Raw genomic sequence first — 25,018 nt, forward strand, 5'->3', positions numbered from 1 at the left:
GGCTGGCAGTGGAGACAAAGGTAACTTGCTGGAGACCCATGCCTACCTGAGGCCTTCTAAGGGTAAGTAGGTTCTTTCTATTGTTTCTTTATCCACAGACTTTGCTGCTTTGCTGCCGTTGCTGTGCTTTCCATCGTGTTACAGCCTTACAAGGGTCTAGGCATTGCAGTCTTCTTCCCCTCCTGTATGTCTGAGTGGCTGTGGTAGTTTTGGTAGCAAATAGCGATGATTGTGCACCCTGTTGACTTCAGAGATGAACTTGGTTCAGGGAATGAGGATCTCAGCCCATCCTTGTAGCTCCCTGCAGGAACGCGGAGTTGTCCAGGGGGAAGGGCAATAGCACCAGAATGACTAATGCTGCTAAGGAAGGGACTGGGCTTGGAGAAGTTCAGACTCTAGTTAGGCTGCTGGAACTCGCAAGCTGTGCTTCAAAGAACATCGCTGTGCTGCAGGAGCAAGCAGTGAGACGGGCGTCTCTGAGACGTGGGCTGTCAGATGCATGGCAGAGATGGCACCTTCCCATGGAGCAGCTCGCAGGCAGTGTGCTGACGGCCGTCTGCTCGCAGTGACACAGAGTTGTTCTTGCTGCAGGGAGCCGGGTTCTTCTGGGCTCAGTTCTTGGGGCTGCCTGTGTTGGTAGAACAGGTTTTGTTTCACCTTCTAAGCTTAAACAGATTTGACGCAATGAATTTATTAAGATAAGAGAGGCCATGCTGGCAAACTGTTTGTCATAGCTGAGGCCTCTTTTCAATCAAGACAACGTGTCTGCCTGCGTCGTGGGGTCAGCTTGGAAACGAGGTGGGCTACTGGGAATAACTGGGTGAGGCTCTGCGGGGGCTGAGCAGCTGTGGACCACACACTGGGTGGGATCAGCACTGGGTCATTCTTTTTGCTTGTTTATTTTCTTCTTTTTTGGTCATGGTTAACTTTGTGAGCTTGCATGTCTGCAGGGCACTTAAGGACACTAAAGAGAGCCTTGGAAGAGGATCAGGGCCATGTAGAGAGCTAGTCTGGATCTTGAGGGTCTGGCTGCTCAGTTCCCAAAATAAGCTCAGAGAAACGATTGTGAGAGCTTTCCTCTCCTTCCTCCTGTTGCCAGCAGAGCAAACTTGAGGGGAAAGAGTGGGACTGGAGAATGCCATCTGCTCCAGGCCTGCTCCCTCCTGACGGCAGCTCCTGGGTGGTTTTCTGGCCAATGGTCCCAGCAGGGCTGCTTGCTGCCTGCTCTCTTGCTGGTATGGCAAGGCACAAGGCTGTGCTTTGGCACAATGCATGAACAGGAGGGAGGTGAAGGAGAGCTGTGGCAGGGTCAGATGTATCGGTCTGTGGGCTCAGGGTGGTATTTTTAGTTTGGTTTTTGTTTTTGAAGAAAGCCAGGGGAATGTGGTGGAGCTTTCCTATGGAAGAAACAGTGCTGGTCTGTGTTGTGCTGCGGTGTCATTAAAACCCCGGCAGGAAAACATCCTTCCCTCCTTATTCTTTTATCCTATTGCTTCTCTGCTACCCAGGGTCATCCCAATACCATTCGTGCGAGGCTGTGGCAGTGATGAATTTTGTGAGGCTGTGCAGAGACCTGCTCTAGAGGGAAGGCAAGTAAATGCGTTAGCTACCATTCCTTGAGATATGCTTTCAGAGATGAAGGCTGATCTTTCATGTGAAGGCTAAGATGACATTATATCTCTCCCTTCTGCTCAGAAGGTTTTATTCTAACACATTCTTGGCACAGCATCTCAAGAACCACCAATACTTCTATGAATTTTATTAAGCTTGCTTCCATAATGGGAGCCAGCAATCTGCTCCCTCCAACTTATTCCACCCTGTTCCTCCTTGGGTGTAAAACTGAACTATAACCAAGAGTTTAAAACAAGCTTGTTGAAGGCAAGTTCAGTCTCCCATTGAGGAGCTGGGAATGTCCAGGATGCTTTTTCTGCTGAGTTGCCTCTCATTGGGCTCAGTATGTTCGTGGACATGGATGTTGGGCTGAACAATTACAACCTAGAGAGGATTCATCATGAGATGCTCAGGGCATCGTGAGACCTAAGCTCTGGCTGGGGAAATAGGCACAGAGCCTCCAGCTTCCTTTGGGTTTGATTTCGGGTTGGGTATTGGGAAGAATTTCTCCTCAGTAAGAACGGTTGGGCATTGGCACAGGCTGTCCAGGGAGTGGTGGAGTCACCGTCCCTGGAGGTGTTCAAGGACCATGGAGATGTGGCACTGAGGGATGTGACTGTGGGCATGGTGGAGGTGGGCTGACAGTTGGACTTGATGTTCTTAGAGGTCTTTTCCAAACTTAATGACTCTGTGAGTCTATCACCTTCCCAGCAGCAAGAGCACCCAAATGCTCCAAACCTGGATTCAGTATCTCTCAGATCTTCCTGCCTTTCCCTTCTTGCTCTCCAGAGGGATGGTGATAGCAAATGATGCCCTCAAACACGCTCCGTTCAGAAAACATAACTTTATTATTAGTTGCAATATACATTGTATTCCTTTAAGAATCCTAAACTTGTATATGGTTTCCCACTGAAAATACAAGTGTATGTATATATGCTTTTATATATGTATATATATATATAAATTTTATTGAACTGGGACACAACAAAATGAGAGAGACAAATTACTTGAAAAAATAAGTGTGATCTTCAAGGGTCTATGCTGGCAGTGTGCTAAGGTAAGTGGTACAAAAAGAACAGGCTAAATGGAAAATGTGGTGGGCAGAGGGGAATGGTCTCCCAGTGCTACAGGTGGTGGCACGGGTGGCAGATGCACATTGCTATTGCTTGGTCACAGGTGCCACCTCTTCTCCAAGGCAGACTGGTCTCTGCACAGCAACATTCGTAAGGCCAGCTGTGCTCCCTGCACATGGTACCTGCTGCTGGGAAATAGCTTAATTACATTTCCCTTGGCAGCAGCTCTGCTCGTTGCTAATCTGGTCAGTGAAGGAAGGGTTCCTCCAGGGCACAGAGAAACTGAACTGGGTCAATATAAAGTAGCTTACGTGCAGGGTAAGGGAGCAGCAGGTACATATTTGCTTGCTAACCTGATTTTCAATCACAGCTTCCCCTGGGCAGCCAGTACCACTGGACAGAATTCCCCAGACGCACATAACTGCCTTCCTTTCCTTTCTTCCAGGCTGCAGATGTGTCATGGGCGAGACATGTTCTGCAAGGCACTGACCACAGACCCTGGGGCAGGCAGGCAGTGGGCTCTGACCCTCCTGCTCCCTGGCAAAGTGCTTGTCAGTTCGGGACATAAAGAATGGGGGCATCAATTTGTTCCTCCTGACTTCCTGGGGAAAAGTGCTTTCAAAAATCCCACCCTCGAGTCATCGTCTTGCTCTGACCCCTGCGCCATCTGTCACTGCTGCATCACACCCATGTGGCTGCTGCTCCTGGGGGGCCTTGTCCCCACCATGGTGCTGCCTGCTGTGCCTTTCCCAGCAGCATCTGGCACAGAGGGACCTTGTTTGGGAAAATGAATTTGCAGCAAAGCAACAGTGCGAGAGTTGCTGCAGGTTTAGCAGGGGTGGGTGGGAGCACCTGATTGCACAGGAATGGTGTTTAAATCACAAGTTGGCAGTGCTGGGAGAACTCCAGCTGGTTCCTCCCCTTAAGGGCAGGAAAACGCAAGTGGAAAAATGTCTGCATTCACCTCTATAAGAGCTTTCCTGACTTGGACCCGTAGGGGCGATTGTAAGGATACAACCTGCACGCCGGTGTGTTGATGGGTTCTGCCTGCTATTGCACTGAGGTCCCTTTCCTGGATCTCTCCAGAAGTGGCTCCAAGGGCAGGAGGGAGGGGTAAGACCCCCATGGTGGGCAGGATCCAGCCCAGGGCAGGGGCACCAGACCCCCTAATGAGGTTTGTCTCCATGGGAAAGGCCCCACGTCCTCATTTACAGAAGCGGAGGGAGAGGGGCAGGTAGGAGGCAGGAGGTGGGCAGGAGCTTGGCCACAATCTGGGGTCACGCCGTGGGTCTCCTGCTGGAGCAGTGGACCATGAAGATGCCCGCTGCTAATCCCTACCCACCAGATGCTCTGTGCTTCTCTATAGCGGTTTTTTCAGGACATTTTCCAAGCGATGAAGGAAAACAACATGTTATGACTGTAAAGTTATGGTGAAAAGGCTGGATCCTGATAGGACAACATTATTCCTCGCCAAGAGAATGAACAATTAACCTTTTTTTAGCCTCTCCTCCCATTTCTTCCCCAGCTCCCAGCCGCCTCTATATACATCATATATTATATTACTATATTCTCATATAACTCTGCTTTTTCAGTTTCAGTAGCGCAAATGATTAATTCCAAGAGGGAAAAAAAAGAACAAAGAGGAAAAAAAAGAAACAAGGGAAAAAAGCAGCCCCTACAACTATTTACAGAATAGTTTATCTTGCAGAGGCAATGGGGTTTGGCATTGGGAATAGCCTGGTTTGCAAATGTGCTGCGTGGGCTTGAGTCTACACTCGTCCCCTCCTCTGCCAGGGCTGAGAAAGGACCAGGTGGTGGGGACAGGGAATCGAAACTGCAAAGTGGAAGATACTGGCTTCTTTAACATACCAAAAAATTATTGCAGTATAAATGCACCCCCGCAAAAGCAGAGAAGAGGAAGTGATGGAGGAAGCTCCGCGAGTGGGGGGAATCTCAGTAAAATCACCCAACCTGGAAGGCCTTGGGGGCCGTTCCCACAGCTGTCAGTGCTTCCTCAGATTATGGCAAGGGTCATCTATGCCAGTGAGTAACACCCACCCTGTGCCTCTCCCCCCAACCCTTACACTGTGCATGGCAAAATATCCCACGAGTCCCTCCACGCCAGATCTTTTCCAGAGAGAATTCTACTACAGAAAGCTTCTATTCCCAGAAAACCCCAGTAAGAGCTGCAGAAAGGATTGCTCTTAGGTCTGGCTGGTTTCTCCAGCTGCTGAAACCTTCTGGCCAACCCATGTCAGTATTTCTGTGAAGACGGAGGCGGTGACCTCAGGCAGCTCTTTGTGCAGTGCATGGTAGGCTTCCTCATACACCTGCAGACAGGGAGAGAGCAGGGATTAGCACTGAACAAACACCTTCACGGGCAGAGCAGCCTTCAGCCCCTCTTGGCAACACCCCTGCGTCCCATGCTTTGTCTGGTTTTTCTCCCAGGTGTGGTTGGGGCAGAAGATCTTAGTGGTCTTTCCAACCCTAACAATTCTGCGTGTGTCAGGTTATCACATCACATCTAAGGGCACACTCTGCTTCAAAAAGAAGTCTACCATAGTGTTCCAGCTTCTGTGCTGATGGACCCTGCTCTGCTCATCCCAAGCACCCTGCTGCCCAATGCCACACATTCCTTCCTCCCTGAAGGGCTGGGAACCTGCTTGGTTTGCCAGGAACCAGCCCTGCTTCCCCCATTGTGACTCTTGAGTGAGCAGTGCTGAGGCCTCTGCTTGCGGGATAGCATCCTAAAAATGGAGAAAGCAAGCTGACCTTCAGCGTTTTGTCCTGGCTCTGCACTGTGTCCATCAGTAAATAGGAGCCTTTGATATCGCAGAGCTTGTCAGAAGAGCCATGCAGCACCAGGATGGGCAAAGTCAGCTTGGGCAGAGCTCGCTCGATTCTGGTAATGGCATTCATCAGCTGGATGACAAAGGAGACCTTCATGCCACCGTGGTAGACCAGGGGGTCAGACGTGTAGGACTCCATCTGGCAAGGAGAGAGGGGCGATTTCAGGTTAGCAATGTTTCATGCAGAAAGGACAGAGCAGGTGGTGTAGAGGCTCTTCCCTCGGCTCTCACGCTTGTTTCCTGCTCAATCAAGATTTCCTGCCATCAGAGTCAGGGCCAACATCTTCACTATGGCTGCCAGTGAATAATTGCCTGCCCATTTCTTCCTAACTAACTGCAAGGAAGAAATTCTGTACTCAGAAGGCAGTGAGGCAGTGGCACAGATGCCCAGAGCTGTGGGTGCCCCATCCCTGGAGGTGATTAAGGCCAGGCTGGATGGGGCCCATGTCAGCCTGAGCTGGTGAGGGGCAACGAGCCCACAATTTGGAATGAGATGGTCTTTAAGGTCCCTTCCAACCTGAGCCATTCTATGACCTAGGCCTGCAAGCAGCTGACAAGTCTGCTGCACAGCACTCATGCACCAGTGTTCTCCTCTGGGTACAGAGGACACAAGGATGGGATTAGGGATTAGGCTAAAGAAAAAGTCAACAACTTGCTCAGCCATACTGTGAGAGGCTAAAAATACACCAGAGCTGGTGCAGAAAGTTGCTAGGAAGGAGTATTTGCTACAGCAGGCAAATCTACAGTAAATATTTGTATACTGTACGTGGAGACGGCCCACACAGCCACTGCCATCTCAATATTTGCCAGAATGCTTTGATTACGGGTTGGTCTTTGGCACAGCCTCCAGTTTCTCCCAGCCCTGGCAGATGTTTATAGGAACAATGGTTATTTATAGGTTAGCCAAAATCAGCCTTCTTCTCTCCTTGCAGACACAGAGGTCTGCTCAAGTTCTTGCTTTGCTGGAAGGTGAGGTCACTGTGAGGTTATTGGGGAGGGAGGAGGACACAACTGGTGGGGCTTTCCCAACTGCAGGCATTCATTCATTCTCTAGAGATGCGGAGCTGATTTCCTTTCTCAGTACCTCAAATGCATTGGGACACAAAGCACTGGAAATGGAGCTGGCAGGGAGGCACATGGTGCACAGAGGTCTTTCCCCACTGCCTTCTTGTTTCATTGAATCCCATCAGCAGTTTTGTATTTGTAGAATCATTAAGGTTGGAAAAGACCTCTAAGATCATCCAGTCCAACTGTCCACCTGCCATCATCAGTATTGCCCACTAAACCATTCCTATGTCCCTTGTTTTGAGCAAATCCATTGGGTTGCACAGGCTACTTGCTTCAGCTGAACCCACATCTGTTAGCAGTGCACTAAGGCAGCACAGCCTTGAGATGTTTTATTATTTATTATATGTTTAATTGAAGTACTTGAGGGAGAGGCAGAATTGGGAGGGGTGGGTGGGTGGACTGACAGAAGTTCTCTTCCCATGGAGTAAAATAATGTCGATGAATTCATGTGCATTATGCATCCCTAGTGCCATGCATGCTAGGAGAATGACCTAATAGGTTTCTTTCTCTTGTTCTCTTCCTAAAGAACAGGGAATTTTTTTAGCTACTGAGCTGTCAACAAATGTTTTTGTATAGATGATGGAAGGGGGAAAAAATAATAACTTAATCCCAACCCAGATCCATCAGCAGTGAGTAGGAGGATCCTACTGCTGGTGAACGAACCAAATCCTTGTCAGAAAGTTAATGCTCAGAGCACGGTGTGAGTGCAAGGCAGAAGCTTTGTCCACAGCTTTAAGCTAATCAACAAAAAATAAATAATTAAAAAGGAAAAAAATAAAAGATTTAGGAGCTTGCTGTTGCAGTGAAGGTGATTTACTGGTCCTGTTTCATTTTGAGACTTTTATGGGTTATGCTGTTATGGGTTTTATGGGTTATTCTGCAGCTTGGAAGCAGAAGCGGGGTTTTGAGGTTGCACCTTGCTCTCTTGTGTCTCTTGCATTTGATATTGCACACAGATCAAATGAGCATCTCCATGCCATCCTGCATCACAGTGCCTACACCCTGAGGACAGCCTGCTGGGAACACAGCCTCATCAGGAAATTCTTGGATGACATCCCAAAAACATTTCCAGAGAACGAAAAGTTGGCTGGGCAGAAGAATATGTTTAACATATAAATAATGGATGTTTCCAGCACATTGCGTGCTTTGAGGCCGTGCAACCCAAGTCCAAAGGGAGGGTGGAGTGTGTGCCAGTGACAGCCAGAAGACGAGATGCTGGAGTGCCTTTGGTGAGTGCATTGCAGCCCACTGCTGCTATGCCAGAGGCAAGTTCATGCGCAGGTGGGCAGGCAGCAGAGCAGGGAGGAGTGGGAGTCTTCTCCTGAGGACCACTGCACTGTGAGCAGGCGTGCCAAAGCAGACCTGTTCTCATGTGTTGTGAAATGCTTTCCCTTCCTGCACGGAAAGGGAAAGGGCAGAGGAAAAACAACACACAGGAAGCTCTTGAGACTTGGAGCATCACACAGCAGTGGGAGCAGCGGCAAATATTTGGGTGGGAAAAAAAACACAGGATAGCATTTGTTATAAATTGTTCCCATGGAATAAGAAAATATTTGGACAATATTGTGTGGTAAATTAAGGAAGTTCACTGACACTTTTCTAAATGTGTTATGACCGGGTTGTCTCCCATCAGCACTTTTCTCTTGTCATGCTCTGTAGGGCAGCAATTTCCAGCAGAAGATCCAGCTGTTGGAAGCAGGTGTGCTTAAAACTGCCTTCCTTAAAGAGCAGCTGGGACACACAGTACCACATAATGACCTTGAGCCAGGCAGAGAGCTGCATGTTCCAGCCATGCTCACTGCTCCTGGACGGGGAGCACCTTTGAATTCCTGGGCCAGAACCATGGAAACCTGGTGGCTCTTCAATAGGGCAAAGGGTACAGCCTCAAGTTGTGCCAGGAAATATTCAGGTTGAGTATTAGGAAGAATTTGTTCTCCAAAAAGGTGGTAATGCACTGGCATAGGCTGCCCAGGGAGTGGTGGAGTCACTTTGCCCGAGGTGTTCCAGAACCATGGAGATGTGGCACTGAGGGATGTGGTTGGAGGGCAGTAGTGGTGGTAGTTGGACTACGTGGTCACAGAGGACTTTTCCAACCTTCACGATTCTGTGATTCTATTCCATAAGACTCCTTTTTGCAGTTTCCTAACGGGTGAGTCAAAGGGAGGAATGTGCTGAAACTGATGCATTGCGTCAGCTGACATCATCTTTGCTCCTGATCCTTTCAGCTTCAATTCTAGCACTGCATGAACAGCAGGAGAAGTGACAGCATTTGTCAATGGAACAACTTGCTATGGCAGTGAGCTCCCCTGCTTTTGAGACGACCTTGGGTGCTGTGTTCTCCATTCAAACTTTCTGAAATACACCAAGTTCTGGGTCATTCCCTCTTTGGACCAAGCAACTTCACTCACCTGTAGACCAAGCTTCCCTGCTTGCTCTCCTCCCCCCACACCAAGAAGGAAAGAGAACTGTCATGTATTGTGGCAGCAGTTGCAAGGATACCTGGCTGTGCCAATGGTGGCATGAATGGGCAGCAATGGTTATTGCTAGGAGGTGGTATGAATGGGAGAAGAGTCTCAAGCTGTGGCGACACTGAGAGAAGTTGATCCTGGAACCACTCCATTCACTTTGGCAGTGGAGCTGGAATTAGGTCGTTACAATGGCTGCTTCAATTGCAGCTCACTTCAGTATTATTCCCAGGCACAGAAAGAATACATGATTTGTTCAGAAAGGCTGTGACAGAGCCAGACTGCAATCCAGGAGACCTTGTAGCAAGGTCTTTGGGGCAAGCACGCTTTTTTCATCTGTCTGAATGCATTCAGCACAATGCCATTCTGGTGTGTAAGCAGGAACACCAACCTCTCGCATTGGAGTTTTGCACGGCAAAGAGCAGGTTTGGAAATGCAGCCTTCAGTAACATTTGCAACCTGCGTGAGCTGGTTGTGAGGAGAGGTGATGGTACAGAAGGGACACCCAGAGCAGTCATGGGTGCAGGATGTATGCAGGGACCAAGGGCTGCTTTCCCATGGTGAGCCACATATTCTGCTCTGTGCAGAAGGGCATGGATCTAGCCCTAGAGATTTAGAAAAATGCCTTTCTTTTTTTTTTTTTTTTAAATTATTTTTAACAGAAAAGAGAGGACTGCAACAGGGTACTGAGCATGCAGTAACTTTAAGTGGCATTAAGGTTCTCACCTCCTTCTTGTTCCGGGAAATTGCATTTGGATCTATTGATCCCAGCGACAAGTTTGGAAGCACGAGGTTGAGTACTTTTGCTGCAAAAACCTGTGGGAGAGGAAAGCAAGTAGTTAAGGAGCTGGTCAGGGCAAGAGAGATATAGAGGACCTAATCCTGAGCTGGTGGGAATCAGCACTGAAGTTAAACAGTTGAGGAATGTCAGCTGACACAGTAGAGAGATCTGTCCTATATTTAAAACATTTCTCTTGAAGTGAGTGTTTAAACTGCTCCTGGGATTGGGGGGGTGTGCAGGTCTGACATGTGTCAGCTCTCCGTCCACCACACTGCAGCTTCATCACCCCTTCCTTTTTTCTCACTCTCAAAGAGGCATCAGTGAGGCACCTTGATAAGAAAAAGCTGTTTCCATTCCCCATGGAGCTGTTTTCTTCTGGTTCTCACTGCCCTGCCCTGCTGCCCCAGCTCTGATTTCAGACTGCAGTGCACACTCCATGCCATTTACAGGAGTTGCCTAGGCTGCACTCTTTCTGATAGGCAGATCCTCAGGGGAACCTGCAAATAAACACCAACAAAATGTGCATGCGTTGGCAAAGGAATCTATTGCTCACTTGTCTCCTGGGAAGGAAACACAAAAGCATTCAGCAGCCCAGGCCTGAAACTGCTGGCAGATGAAAGGGTAGCATCTTTCATTTGAATAGCACTACAAGTACGTTGGTACCACGCTTCTGCTCTGATCTTTGGTATCTGTCTTTAATTAAGTGATCAGCACTTGAGAATTGTGCCATTAGTGTATGCTGGTCTATGTTACAGCCCCTCTGTGCCCTCAGCCAGTACCTGCAAGTGAGCTGTCACCTATGTTCCCTGTTTCTGCTTAGATTTAATCACTACTGAAGCGCTCTGACATTTCGGATCGCAGATGATACATGGCAGAGTAATTATGATATTAGAGGAATAACACAGGGTTGCAGTCAAAGTCATCCAACGTGACAAGCTGTAAAGACTCACAGCAGATCTGAGCACCTGTGCTTTGGGCTGGATATAACTATAACAGGTTTATGGGAACTGTTAGGTCAGGGCTTGAACCAGTGATTGAGCACCTGGTGAAGGAGTGTAGCCAGCCCTGGGAGCACAGGTGGAAGCAATTCATCTGTGTGATTGAAAGGGGTGGACTGTGGGTACACTGCTTCCTAACCTCATTTAAAGGCTGGCAGCCATAAGGGAACCACCTTTACTTGGGGATTATCTCCCTGAAAGTGTTTAGTGTGCCCTGATCTTGGAAAGGGGTAAGTGGTTTCTTTATTATTGAATTGTGACCTCTGTTTTTCTTGTGTTTGGAGTATCTATATCTGCTGCTGCCTATTCTTATACAGATGTTGTCATTCCTTAAAATTATTAAGGTGGAAAAGACTGTTAAGATCATCAATTCATCCCCACCATGCCCTCTAAACCATGTTAAAATGGCACTGTGTGAATAAAAGTAACTCTACTGAGCTGACCCACTAAAAATACATCCACCCAGGTGCCAGTACAATGAGCAAGAATGAGGTTTTCTCTTGTGTTAATGCAATGTGATGATTTGAGGAATTCATCTGAATGAATTCTAGGCAAGGACTTTGTGCTGACAATGCTGCAGCATTTTGCTTCTCTAAGCCACTTACAGTGACCCAGATATGCATAAAGTAACTGCAGATCCTTGGCTAAGATATTTAATTTGGAAATGTAATTATTGTAGGTTTTCTCTGCAGTCTATGGAGGCGAAGAGAAACAACCTCAGAACCTGAGATCTGAATACTGGTTTGGATGTTCCTGCCTTTGAACATTACTGTGTCAACATTAGGCAATTAGGCTGCCCTAAAATTGGAGCCTGAGTTAAGTGCTAGGGTGAGTTCCTGTGCCTAATGATTGCTAAGTGAGGAGGAAAGCCTTGGCGTGAGAGATTAGCGGTTGCTCTCTCAAGATATGTTTAGAATATCAGTTGCAGAATCCACACGTTGTTATTAAGACCATAGATAATCAGGCCTACAACTCATAAAATAGGGAGAAAGGCTTTCTTTACTTCTAAATTCAGCTTTAGGGTACAGTAAGTTGATGTACTCTCACATTATAGAAGTAATATGTTTGATGGTGATGAGCTGCACACTTGTCAGATCCACTGTGACCATTTCTCTGTTCTAATGATACGTGCTTATCTCCACAGCCCACAGATGATCTCTGTGACATGCTTTGGAAAATTCCTGGAGCTTCTGCACGTATCTGGAGTTCTGCCAAACTGCTATAGAAATACAGCTGGATCTGGTCCCAAGCACTTCCAGCCCAGGTGAGTGGTGTCAGTGCAGTTGTTTCTGATGTTCAGCTGTGTAAGGGAAGCCCCAGGCTCTGTAGATAGCATGTCAGATGTGCCCATGTATTTCCTGTGTGTGCAGGAACTCCTATTTACACACAGGCAGAACCTTTTGGTATAAAAGTCTCATTGGGAAAGGACTCTGACTTCTGGATGGTCTTCAGATCTGCAGGCGGTACATCATCCATATTTGGATTCACTGAATCATTAAGGTTGGAAAAGATCACAGAATCACAAGGTTGGAAACGACCTGCAAGATCATCTAGTCCAACCACCCTCCCGTTCCTATTAGTACCACAAGCTACTAAGCCATAAGCCATCTCTAAGATCACAAAGTCCAACTGTCAACCCACCCCCACTATGCCATGTCCCTCAGTGCCACATCTCCACAGTTCTCAAACATCTCCAGGCACAGTGACTCCAGTGCTCCCAGCATGCCAGTGCATCACTGCTCTTTCCTAACATCCAACCCGAACCTCCCCTGGCACAACTTAAGGCTGTTATCTCTTGTCCTGTGAGTCAAGGTCACATCAAGTGGAAAACTCAAGTTTTATGTTGCAATCAAAAAGACAAAAGGTTCCCCTGAGCTTTTAATGATTATGAGCAATGTAATGCAACCTGTGACATGCTGGACTTTAATTAAAAGCCATGCTATTGAAGGGCTGGCTGTGTTTGATATATGAAGGTTTTTGTCCCTGTTGGTTCGAAGTGGCAATTGTTGGTTCTTGAGGTAACTGCTCCCAAATGACCAAGAGTGCAATGCTGGGAATATTGGCTGGGCTGAGGGTGATGCTTTAAAGCATCAGCTGTTTGAGCTGTTCAGTGCAGGTGTGTGAAATCCTAACACTGTTCAGATCTCACATCTCTCTGTGAGAATCATCTTGGGATAAGATTGAAATGGAGTGCTGAACATTGCCTCTTGACTGGAAGTGCAACTCAAAGCTCAGTTCATGGGTTTTGCATTGGTTTAACTGCATGGATGCTTTGTGGCGTAGAGATGTTTCTTCTGAACAAAATAATTTCTGTCCCCATGCACCTCTATGTGCTTACTTCTCTCTCAAGATCTCTTCTTGACCAACTGCTTGAGTGAATGCTTTTTAGTTCAGCTCACCAACAAGTGAGCTGGATTGTCAAATAGGTGAGCTGCATATGCTAGCCAGGCTGGTTTTGCTGAGCAGAAAAATCTCTGAAAGAAACACTGATAAACTATTGGTATCGGGCTGAGAGCAATGGTGATGTCAGGGAGGTGGGATATCAGGAAAATGAGATGGTATACGATCAAGGATATGCCAGGTATTATGCTTTCATACCTCAGCAAGAGGCCAAATGGGAAAACTCAAAGCGAAGAGCCATTCTTGTGTACTGATTCTGTAAGGCACATGCTGGGGGTAGGGATTATTTCCTATGAGATTGTGCAGCCCACTCTATTTCACAGCATTCAGCAGCAGAAATTCAGCAGGACAGGCTTTCTTATTCTCATGAGCACATGTGATTTCTGTCCCTTTGCATCCTTTGAAATTCAGAAGGCTCAGAGCCAAGTTTGGTCCAGAGAGAGCAGCAGGATCCTGCTCTCAAGTAGGTAGGTGTTCCTACCGGGAGTCACAGGGCACTGGATAAATTGTGTCACTGCTCTGAGCTACTTGTGTAGCCAAGGTAAATTCCTGCTCAGCAGCAAACTGCCCCAGCAATGGGCTGAATGCAGTGGACCTTGGGAAATGGCTCATGGCCTGGAAGTCACACCTGTTCCAGGGGAAAACCAAAGCCTCTGTGCCTCAGAGGCACTGGCACCAATGCTGGGTCCTTTGTCTCTGAGAAGGGAAAAGCACACAAGTGTTTCCAGCTCAACTTCTTGGGAAGTGGCAGCTTTTGCAGGAATATTCTGCTTGTTTTCACTCCTTTCTCTTGCAAATATCTTTCCAACTCCAGGAATGACTTCAAATATATTTGACAGAGCAGAAATATTTCAGAAATAATTACATTTTTACCAGTTTTAAGAAGCAGCAATAGATCTGAGGGAGAAGGGAATGTGCTGTGAACTCTTGTTATTGTGCTCAAGATGCTCCCTAGGAATGTGACCCCATAAACAACTTTGCAACGCTTCAGTTGGAGATTAGGAACTGAACTGAAGCTTATCTACTACCTGCTACTGACCTGCAAGAAACCAAACTGCAATAATACTGGTTTCCATAGAGCTGGTTAGTCCCTATTTCAGAAAGGATTTAGCATCTAGCAAACTGAATAGAAAGCTTTTCTTCCTCTTAGAGCTGTATTTTCCACCTGTGGGGAGTCACTCATGAGGAAAACACTGACTGGCATCCAGGTGGTGCAGCTCTCAGCAGGCTTTGGCATTTGAAGACTGGAGGTCTCAACACGTTTCCTTCTACGGATGCTTAAAAGCCACCCTTGGGGCTTGTATTCTTCTTTTGTGGGGTCAGTTAGGGGGTTAGGTACAGTAAAAGGTGTGACAGGATTATGCTGAAAGCTGAGGCAAGATGTTTCCTTTTTCTCAGGGAAAAAAAAAAAAGATGAGAAATAGTTCAGAAGTAGATTAAAATGAGAAGCTAGCCCTAGAAGGAGACCAAGGAGAGGTTAAAGGGACAAGGTCTGTGGGAATGAGTTGTTCTCTCATTACTTCTGTCTTAGCTGGTCCTTCCCTTTGCTTACAGTTTCTTTTTAGAGTTGTTTATTCTTTTAAGCATCCAGAAAGGAGGGGAGAGCTGAGGGTTGTCTGCCTCCCTGGGGAAGGGCAGAGCAGGCAGTGCAAACCAGGGTCAGACATAACCCAGGATAGGAGAGGTGGACTGGAGGAGGTAAAGCCTAAATGCTAACAGAAGGAGATGCTGCACAAGGGCCAGCAGTGGTACCAAGCCAAGATGCTGCTGTTGATGCTCTAGCTGGAAGCCATTCCGGCTCATGGATTCCTGGGACTCAAGAGCTCTAGTTTTGTTTAGAAATCAATCATCCCCCAAATGTCAAAAATAACCCCAGCCTGACACTGCCAGCAGCCTGTGTTGAACTGTACCAGACTTTGTATGAGTCAGGGAGAAAACTGAGAGGAAGGGGAAGGCCAGTGCTGCGTGGGTTGCTGCGGGGCGTGTGATGATGGCACAGTCTGCTGCCACCTCCTGTAGCGCATTGCTCTCTGGCTTCCATTTAAATAAGCTTTTCTGGATGAGTTCAGGATTTGCTTCCCCTCCAAACAGTGGGTGCAGCTGTGAGAGAGGCACTCCAAAGCAATGTACTGACTGGCATTCAGGTGGTATCTATCTCAGTGGGTTTGGTGTTATCATAACTTCATTTGAGTCGGAAGGGCCCCTTAAAAGCCATCAGTCCAACCCCCCTTCAATGAACAGGGACACCCACAGCTCCCTCAGGTGCTCAGAGCCCATCCAGCCTGACCTTGGCTGTGTCCAGGGATGGGGCACCACCACCTCTCTGGGCAGCCTGTGCCAGTGCCCTTACTGTTAATAAATAAATAAAAAATAAAAAAATAAAAAACCCTACCCTATATCCAGTCTAAATCTCCCCAGTTTTAGTTTGTTAACCATTTTCCCTTGTCCTGATGGGAGGAGGCTGGAAGTCTCCGTGGAAGGAAATCCGTTGAGGAGATGACTGGGTGCACTGGGGATTGGCTCTTACCTTGATGGGGGTGGCAACTTCTGGGTTAGCAACCACCAGAGGAGAGATTAGCAGCATGCCTGAAAAGTCACTGGGTCTCTCGCTGGCTGTCAGGATGGAGATGGCTCCCCCCTGCAATGCAAAGTAACACGGCTTAATGCAGATCACAACATCTCACTTATATAGTAATCCTGTTACTGGAAGGATTTAGTTCAAAAAAGCAAACAATTTCTGCCGAACTACCCAGCATGCAGAAATCCTCACTCATTACTGGGAGTTAAATAATCTTCTTGTCCACCACCAGCCCATCCTGACTCCATGCACCCCGCACATCACTTTGAGCCAAATGTGGTCAGGCTCAGCCTGAGGACAGGAGGGCTGGGGGATGCGGGCGCTTGGCTGGCTGGGGGAAGTTTGCAGAGGATTAGTTGCCAGGGGAAATCTTTGGTGACCTTCTGCGCTGCCAGAGAAGCAAGGGCTCGTTAAATGGAGCAGCAGTGAGAAGCATCTGAAAGACCTGGCTGGGAAATTAGCTCCTTGTTACAGCGGCTTTGGAGCGCGGCGAGCACTTCAGAGCATGCCATGCGTTCTTATGCAAGAACAATCGTTTATCTGAGCATGGGCTGAATCCCAAAGCACTTATTCATTTTTCTCTCCTCCGGGAAGGCAGGGGGAGAAGATCAGTGACATCAATGGGAATATTGCTCGCTTGAATAAAGGGATTTGGCCCGTGCTGTCAGAACCAGACTTCAGATCTGTTCACCAAATCATTGCCTTTGTTTTGGCGGCCCTAATCCTTGGTACGCTTCCCTGTGAGGTTGTTTAACAGAATGAGGCTATGCAGTGCTTTCGTGCTTCATCCCCTGGCTGCTCACAAAGCTCCGGAGGGCTTGCTCTCCTGGTTACTGGGTAAAAGCAGAAGCCCGATGCTACAGGGGTGGTAGGATTTATTGAGTTTTCAGTATGATTGAACCGTCCTACTAAAAGACAGGTCAATTTTTGCAAATGGGCACTAATTAGGGCCATGATCTAGGTAGGGGAGTTAAGGACTAGCTATACAGGAGGCAGATCTTGTACAGTTAGGCATGGTGACAAATTGACTGTACCCTGCAAGGAGGGGTGGGGATGATGCTTACCATGGAGTGCCCCAGGATGAGGATGGGCAGCCCTGGATGATCCTTTTTCATGAGATCAATGTGCTGCAAGCTGTCTCTGATGAAGACGTGGAAATCTGAGACAACCATCCGATCCCCCTCGCTCTGCCCATGGCCAACTGTAGGGAAAAAGGAAAACATGCATCTGAGTGATCTGAAGCAGTGGTTGCAGTCAAGAAAAGCTTTATTGAAAAGTGCCTGCTGGGCTGTTACTGTCCTTCTCCCAGTCTTTTAGAGGTTGTGGAGCATCCTCCTTGGAAATCTTCAAAGGATGCCTGGATGTGGACCTGGGCACCCAACTCTCGCTCTCCCTGAGGTTGGAGCACATGGACCCAGAGGTCCCTGACAACCTCAGCCAATTGCTGTAGAGCAAGATCTGCTGTGTGAGCATTGCCAAGAAATGGAAGAAAACTCTGAACACTAGATACAGTCACTATAAACTTAACAGACCCTGGATATGGACTGTTCCAGTGCACGGGTGTGCATGAGCTTTGCAGAGTCCTCAGTGCTGCTCTGGAGCAGGAGGTGAGCTGGAAGCCTTCCCACTCTGAGCTGAGAAGCATTCAGCAGAGGCCAGGGCCTCCAAGGGGAGGCAGCAGCCTGTAGTGGGGATACATCAGGTGGCACGCTCCTTCTAAACAAGTGCTCATGCAAACTGTGCTGCACCTGTGTGCTGCTAGCTTGTTCTGTGTCTGGGAATTATCTCATCTAATCAAAGGGAAAGGAATGACAAAAGTGGGAGATGAAGAGTTGCCATGGAAACAGTGGTATCCCTGGCAGAGGTGGATTCAGCAGATCCACGAGCACAATTCCAGGCAGTTCTGAACTCACAAAGGCTTGAAATTAGTCATAGAATCACCAAGATTGGAAAAGACCTTCAAGATTGTCTAGTCCAACTGTCCTCCTACCACCAGTGTTTCCCCACTAAACCACATCTCTTATAGAATCATGGAATCCACCTTGGGGAAGCACTTTGCACGTGTACTGCACCAAACATTAGATAGATAGACTATCAGGGATAGGATTCTTCCTTAAAAGCAGTTCTTTGTTTCTATTCCATGTACATTGTTAAGGAAAACTGTGAAGGGGGAAATACTGTGCAAACCACTTCCATATTGATGGAGTGTAGGGAGTGCCAAACAGCATCCCTTCCTGTGTGCCTCCCTGGGGCTTCTCTGGTGGGACCAGACTGCAGGCAGAGATTCAAAGGCACAAAGGGCAATGGCTTGTCAAAGCCCAGCATCTAAGAAAGCCAGATTTGCTTATTTCCTTGCTTCTGAGTGGTCTCCGTGGGTCTCAAAGCAGTGAGTACGGCAATCAGACATGATGTCTGCCCAACCGACTCAGAGATGTCATCCTGGTCTATCACAAATAATATATTGTTGGTGCTGCTTTCTATGCACACGCTGCAGTTTCTGCCAAAGTATGACACCTGTAAGCATCCCCTGTGGATCAGTGATCAGAAACAAATCAAAGAGCCAATTAAAGTAAGAACTGAAATGGTCTACAGAAGTGAAGCCATGTGTGGGGCTAGTGGATTTATTTACCTTTTTCTCAACATCTATATACTTTCAGTCATCTCGCTCTATGGAGCTCAAATGTGTCTTCTGCTTAATATTTGACCTGCAAATTTAACAGGCTGATAGGAGTTGAGCACTCCAGAGAGAGAGGAACCTGTTCTCTTAGCAGAGCTCTGCACTTCCACTTCTTTTTTCTCTGGTGTGCTTGCTTCTTGTATCTCTTTCTGTGCAGTCTGTGCAAGACAGCTGAGCAAGCAGAAATAGCAATATCCCCGTGACCCAGGTCTGTATATGGGCTGTGAGTCTGTCTGGGGGCTGTGAGGCTTTGCCCTATTTTTGGGTAGACAGAGGCAGGTCTGGAAGGCCTCCCTGGTTCTTGGTCCTACTACAAAACAACGATACTGCCCATAACAGAGAGGTACCTATGTATTTCTTGGCTCAGGAAGCCAGGAAATGCCTGTGCAACAGCACACCACTGGATTTCTCCAGGTTTGTGGTAATTTTATGGATTACTTAATGAATCTGTGCTTTTAGCTACTAAGCTACTATCCCCTCCCTCATGGAACACAGCAGCACTTGGAGAGTAGTTTGTCTGCATGTGTGGTATAAGAAGATCATGCAAATCTTTGCACCAGTACTGCCAGATGGCAGGTTTCCTCTCCACGAAACCAAACTTCTTCCACCAGAGAATGAGTTCATTGGAAGTTTGAATCTCCCAGCTGAGAAAGCTTCAGGGAAAGGAGTTAAGATCTCTTCTGTTAAATGAAAGCCATATGCACAATTGAACATTGGCAAAGTCATGGGTATTGACCTGCTTTTCTCTGATCTTGTGATCTGGAGCTATTAAGAGTGAAAGATCAGGTTCATCCTTGATGTGAAGCTATCTGCTTTGAGTTTTGCTTGGAAAAAAAACTGATGTAGCAGTCCCACAGCATCTGTGGCAGGATACTTGGTGCAAGAGGAGAGGACTGGCCTGGGCACAGGAACCAACCAGGGCTGCCCAAGCCCATGTGAGACAACAGCCCCATGAGTTCCCATCGCATCTCTCCTCTTGGGGCCACTGGTTTCAACAGCATAATGCCTTTGCCGTTAAACTTCTTGACACACACATCTATAATGAGCTGTGATTGCCCATGCACGTCTTTATGGCACACGGCTTTCATCATCTGTTAGTAGCTCTCACAGATATCTGGCTTCATCACCATCTTGTGTGCTTCATATGCATGTAGTGGCTCAGTTATCAACCATTTCAGGTTCTAGGTATTATGATGTGAGCATCCTTTACTAGATGCAAGGCTTTAAAACAAGAACGTACAACTTTTCTCTTTCAATTGCCATCTAGGATTAAAATGCCTGAGTCTCCATTTGCAACTGAACACGTTGCTGTTAAATAATGGACATTGGTGAAACAAAGCCTGAATAAAGGCTGCAGAGATCTGGCCCAATATGCACACATTATTTTCTGCATGAGTTTGTTCAGACTGCAGCTCTACCACTGTAGGGGCGTGAACAGTGACTTGTGATCAGTCAACCTATCTGAAAGCATGACCTCAGAGCATGATTCCTCCTATGGCTATCGATCCTCCAACGTTGCTCACCTCTCTGGGTGGAAGAATGCTGACTGCCTGAGCAGGAACACAAAGCCTTGGTTCAGTGATGGAATACTTAATGGTGTGAGGGCTCTGGAGACTGAATTATCACTGCAAAGGTATCGCTCTGCCTGCATAAAGGAACCTTTATCAGTCTGGATAAGCTCAGCAGCACTGCTCACCTTAAAGAGAGCTGTATCCTCATCTGGGTTGAAAACATGGGGGAAACTGCTGAACAGCTCCTGTGCTGAGAAAAAGGGGGAAGAACAAACAAGGAGCTTTGACAACTTTTGTCTTAGCGTCACACTGCCTTCCCTCTGGAGAAGGAAGGAGCTTCAAACCCTCAGCAAATCACGCTGAGCCATGATGAGAAAATCCCTCCAGGCTCTCTACTCCATCACACCTGAGCAGAATCTTGTTCTCTGGCTTTTATACAAGCCCCAGGCCATATATGTTTCTTTCTCCTTCTATCACTAGACTCTCCCAGCAAAGGCTCTGCCCGATCCTGTGTGCTCAGGTGTGCTGTGAGCCATCCCTCAAAGCTCCAGCTGGAACACTTTGCCACTGAAGATAAGGTGACATGGAAGTGCAGGGTAAAATGCTGACTTCAGCTATGCTGCTGTATATTTTCTGATGTCAGTGGTATTCCTTAAAGCTCAGTTATGGGAGAAAAGAAATTATGGTCTGTTGTTTTTTCAGCCTTTACTCACTATTTATCGTGAGAAAGCCATAAAACATGGAGAGAGGACATGAGAAAGCTGCCTGGGAAGCAGTAACTCTCCAAGCAGAGTCTGGATCTTGACTATTCATATAGTTGGAGGCTTCCTGCTTTGGGATAATGGAGATGGTTTGGTTCCATTTTTGTTACAGTAAGCATACCACCACAGCATTGGTGATATGAAATGGAGTCTCCAGCCAATTGATGGTAGAAATAATCAACAGAACCATAGGGCTTGACTCCTGGCTTAGGATCCATCACACCATGTGCTTGTTTTTTTTTCTGTCTAGATACCTAACTTGTGATGGGACAAGGGGAATTGGCTTCAAACTAAAAGAGAGGAGATTTAGATTTAGACTGGATATAAGGAAGAAGATTTTTGCAATAAGGGCAGTGAGGTACTGGCACAGGCTGCCCAGAAAGGTGGTGGGTGCTCCATCCCTAGAGACAGCCTAGGTCAGGCTGGATGGGCTCTGAGCACTTGATGGAGCTGTGGGTGTCCCTGTTCATTGCAGTGGGTTGGATCACCTTTAAGAGTCCCTTTCAAGTCAGTTTCCCAGTCCTAACTCCAAGAATTTAAAGGGGAAGAACAACTGAGAGAGAGGGCTGGAAGAAGTTCAGGCTCTTCAGGTTTACTGCTCCTGGGGCATAAATACATTTGGAGTTGCAGTAACAAGACAGTGTGGATGCAAGAGCAGCTAAATGTGAGACCTGTCATGTTAATAACCTCCAGCTGAGGAGCCGCTGGAGCAGAATCCCACCCAAAAGGACATTTCTTAATGATGTCAGAAGGGGCCATTTGCAAAGCTTGCTGCAGCAGCCTCTGGTTTAATAAGCCGGAGCATGGATGTGATTCCACTCCCAAAGAGGCTGTGGGAGGTCAGAAAGGTGGACTTACTGCTCCAGCACACAGCAGCAGCAAAGGGAGAGGTTTTTCCAAGATTCTGTGCTAAGCTCAGGCTGCTAGGACCCTCTTCTTTCTCTACCTGTGATCAATAAGCGTACTGGAGGGACCTACAGCTGGAGTCTGACAAGTCCATTTGAAACAAATGCCTATATGCCTTTTGGAGGAGGTATTTGCAAGAATATTATGCATTTGCATTTGCTTTGTTCCTCAGGGCCTTAGGTCTCTGCCCCAAACTGGAAATGGGATGAGCAATGATACAGCATGAGCCAATGCTCATCTTTAAAGCACTAAGTCAAGCAGACAGAGTTCTCAGGACTGTTTTAGTCTTGGAAGATGTTGTAGCAGCTAATTAAGTGGTGTCACAAGGCATTACAGCTGATACCTGTATTTATGGGATCTATTCATATTTGTCTGAGCAAGGACTGCTTTTTGTTGCACTTCTATGGCACCCAACACTGTAGAGCATCATTACAGACCTTGGTCCCAGGTACTGCAAGATCTAAACATAAGAATAAATTCCAATCCAAGAATGTAAGGCAACGCATTTTTGCAGAGGAGGAGATGGGAGAGAGCACATAGATGGAGAATGTGGGTGATACAATACACAAGATGACACTAATAATGGGTGTACATAACAAATGTGCAAAGCCTTCACTTTCTGCTTGGGTGTTGTGTTTGTTTTTTTTTGAGGTTTAATGAAAGAAAATAATGAACAAGTAAACACTTCAAATTGTCAGAACAATTCACTCGAACAAACTATGCTTGGTTTATAATGAATCAAATACACATCTTTTTCATCAAGTGAGCAATGCTCATTAATTAAATATATTAGATTTCAGAGCCCCCAGTGTTTAAATATTCGTTTAACAAGCAGTACATCTAATCCACCATCCAGGCTCACAAACAATGAAAGCAACAGGAATAAGCTTCAATCAACATCTGGGGAAGTCAGCACACTGTTCCTTTATCCTCAGGAACATGTAAAGCAAATGTTCTACTCGAGGACAAATACACACAGGAAACACCTCTGATATTCCATCAGGAATCCTGCTCAACAAAGCAGCTTTCCTGCCCTACGAGCACCCTTATTACAGTAAGGGAGCCTGTTCTGCTCTTTCTTCCCAACTGCCTTTTCCCATTTCCCAACAAAAGAATTATAGAACTGTTAAAGTTGGGAAAGACCGCTGCGATGAAGTCCAGCTCTCAAACTGCCACAATGGCCACTAAACCACGTTCCTTAGTGCTGCATTCATACATTTCTTGAACACCTCCAGGGACAGTGACTCCATTGCTCCCTGGGCAGCCCATGCCGGTGCCTTGTAACTCTTTCTGAGTCATTTTTTCTAATATCCAACCCAACTTGAGGCCGTTACCTCTTGTTTTAAACCAAGTCTGATGTGTTCAGTAGTGCCTGCCCTCTGTATGCCCATACTCTTCATTTTGTATGCAGTTGTGACGAGCAGGACAGAGACAGCTGAGAAGCACTGGGAACTTAAAGGAGAAGGCTCACCCTAACCTAAGTTCCATCTTCAGCTGCTTTGAGGATCTGAAACATATCACAACACATGCTTATTGCTTGAAAATCTTGTCTGTTCTTCTCTGAGCAGCCCTCAGCATCCCTTCTTTTTTACCACCTATATGGATACAGTGAATACCCTGTTACTCATGACAATAGCCAGGTTATAAGGCCATTAGCTATGATGCTCAGCAGTATCTCTCCACTCTCAGTGTTTTATACATTAAGCATTTGCCTAAGAATTCCGCCCCCCCCCCCATGTATTTAAGGAGAGGCTTGCCTTGAATACACAAGTCCAGAATCTTCCTTTTTCCTTCTCAAGATTAGGAAAATCATTTTTCTTTCATTATTTGCTGGATAGTCTTTATGCACTTGCCTCACACAAAGAGTGCAGCAAACTGAAAGCCTTCTCCACCCACATCAGAGACACGTTTGCAGAGCTGAGATATTTTTAGAATAGTGCACACACAGAGTTATATTGTTTGTTGTCTTGGTTAGAAAAAAAAAAAAGAAACAGGCAATTTTCTATACTAAAATTATTTGTGCCTTATTGCTGGGCAGCAGAGAACCAGTTGTCTTGCTGAAACCATTTAAAATCTTTTCTGTACTCTAAAGATGACAAACAAAATGACCTGGTACATATCAGAGCGGTCATTAACTCTGTGCAACAAGGCAAACTGTTTCTGCCAGTGTTAAGATTCAATTCATCTCTAATGGATACAGACGTGGTTCTCTTGGCTCTAAAAGACTTGCCCATTCCTTATGCTGTTGCTGAATTTGGCTCTGAATTGCACTTTCTTAAAAGTGTTCTTGGAACTTCATGCTGCTCATGAAAACATGCTGAAAAAAAGCCATCTGAGTGTTTATGTTGCAAAATAATAATCTCTTCACAGGCTGCACTTGCAAACAGCAGATGCTGTGGCCAGGCTAGAGACACAAGCATAGCCTGGGTGGTGTGTAAGGCAGTGAGGGATGGCAGGTTGGGAGCTCCTGCATGGCTTTGTCACTCCTGCTGCAAACACAAATGATGCTGCAGGGCGGATGAAGGCCCATGGAAGAGGAATGCTGAGCCCATCTCATTTTCCACAAAGCTCATGCTCCATCATCCTGCACTTTCTTCCTCAGCCCCTTCTGCGTTGCCACCTCCCCAGCCAGCCCTCAGCTGTAGCAGCCAAGGGAAATCTTCCTGCTATTTTAAATTAAGTTTTAAAGCATCTGTTTATCTGTCTCTCTATCCGTAGCTATATCTATCTATCTATCTGTCTGTGTGTCTATCTATCTATTTATCTATCTATGCCTATCTATCCATCTATATATTTTTGTGCTTATTTATTCTGATGTTTTAGCACCATAAAATCCAAGAAAGGATACAAACTTTATTAAGTTCCAGATGGAAGGATGGATGAAAGTCTACTTTCCTCGATTTCCTGATCCAGTTTCCACCTCTGACTGCTTTCAAGCAGCTTGGGGCACCAATTCAAAATGTCAGGTATTTCAGTGAAAGAGACAATGCTGCAGTTTCCTGCCCACATATTCCAGTGCACTGCTGGCATGTGAGTTGGCCTTCCAACGTGCACATGCTATCAAGTCCTAAATGAAAGCTTGTTTAACTAGAAAGCGTGTTCAATTTTATCTTAAAAAAGGCCATTCATTTCTTGCTCTTCTATTTGCTTAAAGATGGTTTCATTTACCCTGCCTGAGAGTTTGCACAGCCCTTCTGACTGTTCCCCTCCCAACAGCACTGTGAGCCCATGACCCCACTCATGCCCATTGCACTGCAGGCACATCAGCTGCCAGCGACATTGAACTCCCATGCGTGTGCCTGGAATATTTTTATGCTTCAGAAAACAATCAAATCAATTC

At 46.7% G+C, this 25,018-nt stretch overlaps 1 protein-coding gene across 4 annotated transcripts in view; it reads right to left on the minus strand.

Moving 5' to 3' along the window:
• Positions 1–2,440: 2,440 nt before the first annotated feature.
• The window catches only part of MGLL (monoglyceride lipase), an 88,919-nt gene continuing 66,341 nt past the window's right edge, over positions 2,441–25,018 (minus strand). For all 4 annotated transcript variants that reach the window (XM_042880141.1, XM_042880140.1, XM_042880143.1 and 1 more), the window contains 5 exons: positions 16,888–17,024; positions 15,773–15,883; positions 9,793–9,882; positions 5,457–5,672; positions 2,441–5,014 (listed from right to left, as the gene is read on the minus strand). In XM_042880141.1, the coding sequence (XP_042736075.1) occupies positions 4,889–5,014; positions 5,457–5,672; positions 9,793–9,882; positions 15,773–15,883; positions 16,888–17,024 (680 nt within the window). In that variant the 3' untranslated portion in view covers positions 2,441–4,888. The remainder of the gene's footprint in view (positions 5,015–5,456; positions 5,673–9,792; positions 9,883–15,772; positions 15,884–16,887; positions 17,025–25,018) is intronic.

The sequence above is a fragment of the Lagopus leucura genome, unplaced genomic scaffold (assembly GCF_019238085.1).
Source record: "Lagopus leucura isolate 7727_CA_CO unplaced genomic scaffold, USGS_WTPT01 Super-Scaffold_100026, whole genome shotgun sequence".
Lineage (NCBI taxonomy): Eukaryota > Metazoa > Chordata > Aves > Galliformes > Phasianidae > Lagopus > Lagopus leucura.